Source organism: Eretmochelys imbricata, chromosome 1 (assembly GCF_965152235.1).
Source record: "Eretmochelys imbricata isolate rEreImb1 chromosome 1, rEreImb1.hap1, whole genome shotgun sequence".
Classification (NCBI taxonomy): Eukaryota; Metazoa; Chordata; order Testudines; family Cheloniidae; genus Eretmochelys; species Eretmochelys imbricata.
Window position 1 is genome coordinate 2,775,072 of NC_135572.1, and position 2,888 is coordinate 2,777,959.

Consider the following 2,888-nt stretch of genomic DNA (forward strand, 5'->3'; position numbering starts at 1 on the left):
GACCTAGGGGTGACAGTGGACGAGAAGCTGGATATGAGTCAGCAGTGTGCCCTTGTTGCCAAGAAGGCCAATGGCATTTTGGGATGTATACGTAGGGGCATAGCGAGCAGATCGAGGGACGTGATCGTCCCCCTCTATTCGACATTGGTGAGGCCTCATCTGGAGTACTGTGTCCAGTTTTGGGCCCCACACTACAAGAAGGATGTGGATAAATTGGAGAGAGTCCAGCGAAGGGCAACAAAAATGATTAGGGGTCTAGAACACATGACTTATGAGGAGAGGCTGAGGGAGCTGGGATTGTTTAGCCTGCAGAAGAGAAGAATGTGGGGGGATTTGATAGCTGCTTTCAACTACCTGAAAGGGGGTTCCAAAGAGGATGGCTCTAGACTATTCTCAGTGGTGGAAGAGGACAGAAGAAGGAGTAATGGTCTCAAGTTGCAGTGGGGGAGGTTTAGGTTGGATATTAAGCAAGACTTTTTCACTAGGAGGGTGGTGAAACACTGGAATTTGTTACCTAGGGAGGTGGTAGAATCTCCTTCCTTAGAAGTTTTTAAGGTCAGGCTTGACAAAGCCCTGGCTGGGATGATTTAACTGGGAATTGGTCCTGCTTCGAGCAGGGGGTTGGACTAGATGACCTTCAGGGGTCCCTTCCAACCCTGATATTCTATGATTCTATGATTCTATGACTTTTTCCGCAAAGAACGACCAATTTTCATTCATATTTTTCTGTATAATTTTTCCTCCAATCAATTTTGCTGACAATTTTCTTCAGCTTTGGGGAATTAGTCCTCTTGGAGCACTCAGTGTCTATAAATAGTACTGATTGGGAACTGTTCTCTGTTTGTCCATTGGAACATAATTCAGTATCATTTTTTATTTTCCTCTCCTCTCTCATATGTTCCCTTCTTTGTCTCTTCTGTAAACGAAAGAGTCCCAGACTTTTCTGCATGGTGTCCAGTATCAGGGAGCGTAGCCGTGACTTTTCTATCTGTTTGCATATGGCAGCCTCCCCCATTCTCAGAGCCTGTCTTGGAAATCCCTTTTAGATATGCTATATCCTGCATGGAGACTGGGTGACCAAAACGGAGCACATATCCAGAACATGGTATTCTCCATCTCATATCTTAGTGATCTGTATATTGCTTTTGTTTTGTCCACTGCTCTGAATCAGCAAGTGTTTCTCTTGAGCTGCTGTCAATGGCGCCCAGGTCTTTTCCCTGAGGTATGTTCTAATTGGGATGTTTCTCCTGGCATATGTCTTACAAAAGTTTGGTTTTTTACACTCTCACATATCAAGCAACTTGATGAATGGGGAACTCCTACAGCATGGAGTCCCTATGCTAGCTCTCATTGCATTAAGGAATAATGATGAATAACCACACTTGTGTTTCCTGCTGGTGCCTCTTAAGGTTCCCCCATCTCTAAGTGTAGGAATTATTAACACAGGGAGCCCCATAAAATGTGGAATTGGCTTTAATATGGTCATTGTTCATAGTTGTTTTCTCTGAACAATTCAAATGTCATTTTTCAGTGAGTGAAGAGCGAACAATCTGCTTCACCCATGAGAACTGCCTCCAGTAATGCATGTAATATCTCAGATTAACGTTCTCTCTCCATCCAGGCATCCTGGGCACACACAGGAAGTCAGGGGAACGTACGGTACATGCAGGAAACAGCGTTCCGCCTCAGAGTTGGATGCCTTCTCCCCTATTCCATGTCAGATTCCAACACAACCCACTTCAACAACCCCTCCACCTTCATCCTGCTGGGCATTCCTGGCTTGGAGGGAGCCCACATCTGGATCTCCATCCCCTTCTGCACCGTGTACATCATAGCTGTCTTGGGGAGCATCACCATCCTATTCATTGTAAAGATGGAGCAAAGCCTCCATGGGCCCATGTATTATTTCCTCTGCATGCTGGCCATCAGCGACCTGGTCATGTCCACATCCACCCTGCCCAAAATGCTGAATATCTTCTGGTTCAATACCAGGGAGATCAGTTTCAGTGCTTGCCTCACCCAGATGTACGTCGTGCTCTGCTTCTCAGCCATGGAGTCCGGAATCCTCGTGGCCATGGCTTTGGATCGCTACGTGGCCATCTGCCATCCCCTGAGACATTCGAGCATCCTGACAAACTCTGTTGTGGCCAAGATCGGCCTGGCTGTGCTGCTGCGCAGTGGAATATTCGCATTACCCTACCCCTTCCTGGCAAGGCGGTGGCCATATTGCAGAACCAACATCATCCCTCACACCTATTGTGGGCACATAGCTGTGGTGAAGCTGGCCTGCGCTGACATCAGCATCAGTAGTTACTATGGGCTGTTCGATCTTTTCTCTGAGATCGGAATGGATGTGTTTTTTATCACTGTGTCCTATACTCTGGTCCTCCGGGCCATCTTCCGCCTCCCCACAAAGGATGCCAGGCTCAAAACTTTTGGGACCTGCATCTCTCACCTTTGTGCCATCTTAGCTTTCTACATGCCAGGTTTCTTCTCCTCTCTCACGCACCGGTTTGGCTATAATGTGCCACTGCACTTTCTTGTTCTCATTGCCAATGTGGAACTCCTGGTGCCCCCCTTGCTCCACCCCATCATCTACGGGGTGAGGACCAAACAAATCCGGGGCAGGCTGCTCTGGCTCTTTACTCCTAAAGGGACCTAAATGTTTTCTCAGACTGAGGTCCGTGCAGAGCTGGCTGGTGCATAGTGCTGGGCCCTCTTCCCTGAATCATTTATTGAATGCATCCGATGAAGTGAGCTGTAGCTCACGAATGCTTATGCTCAAATAAATTTGTTAGTCTCTAAGGTGCCACAAGTCCTCCTTTTCTTTTTGCGGATAAAGACTAACATGGCTGCTACTCTGGACAGTCAAGAGACATTAAACCCTT

General features: G+C 47.3%; 1 protein-coding gene across 1 annotated transcript; it reads left to right on the forward strand.

Moving 5' to 3' along the window:
- The first annotated feature begins 1,714 nt into the window (after positions 1–1,714).
- LOC144277909 (olfactory receptor 52E4-like) lies at positions 1,715–2,662 on the forward strand. The gene has a single exon (XM_077838933.1). It carries the CDS (start codon positions 1,715–1,717, stop codon positions 2,660–2,662), a length of 948 nt encoding a protein of 315 aa, XP_077695059.1.
- Positions 2,663–2,888: the final 226 nt, after the last annotated feature.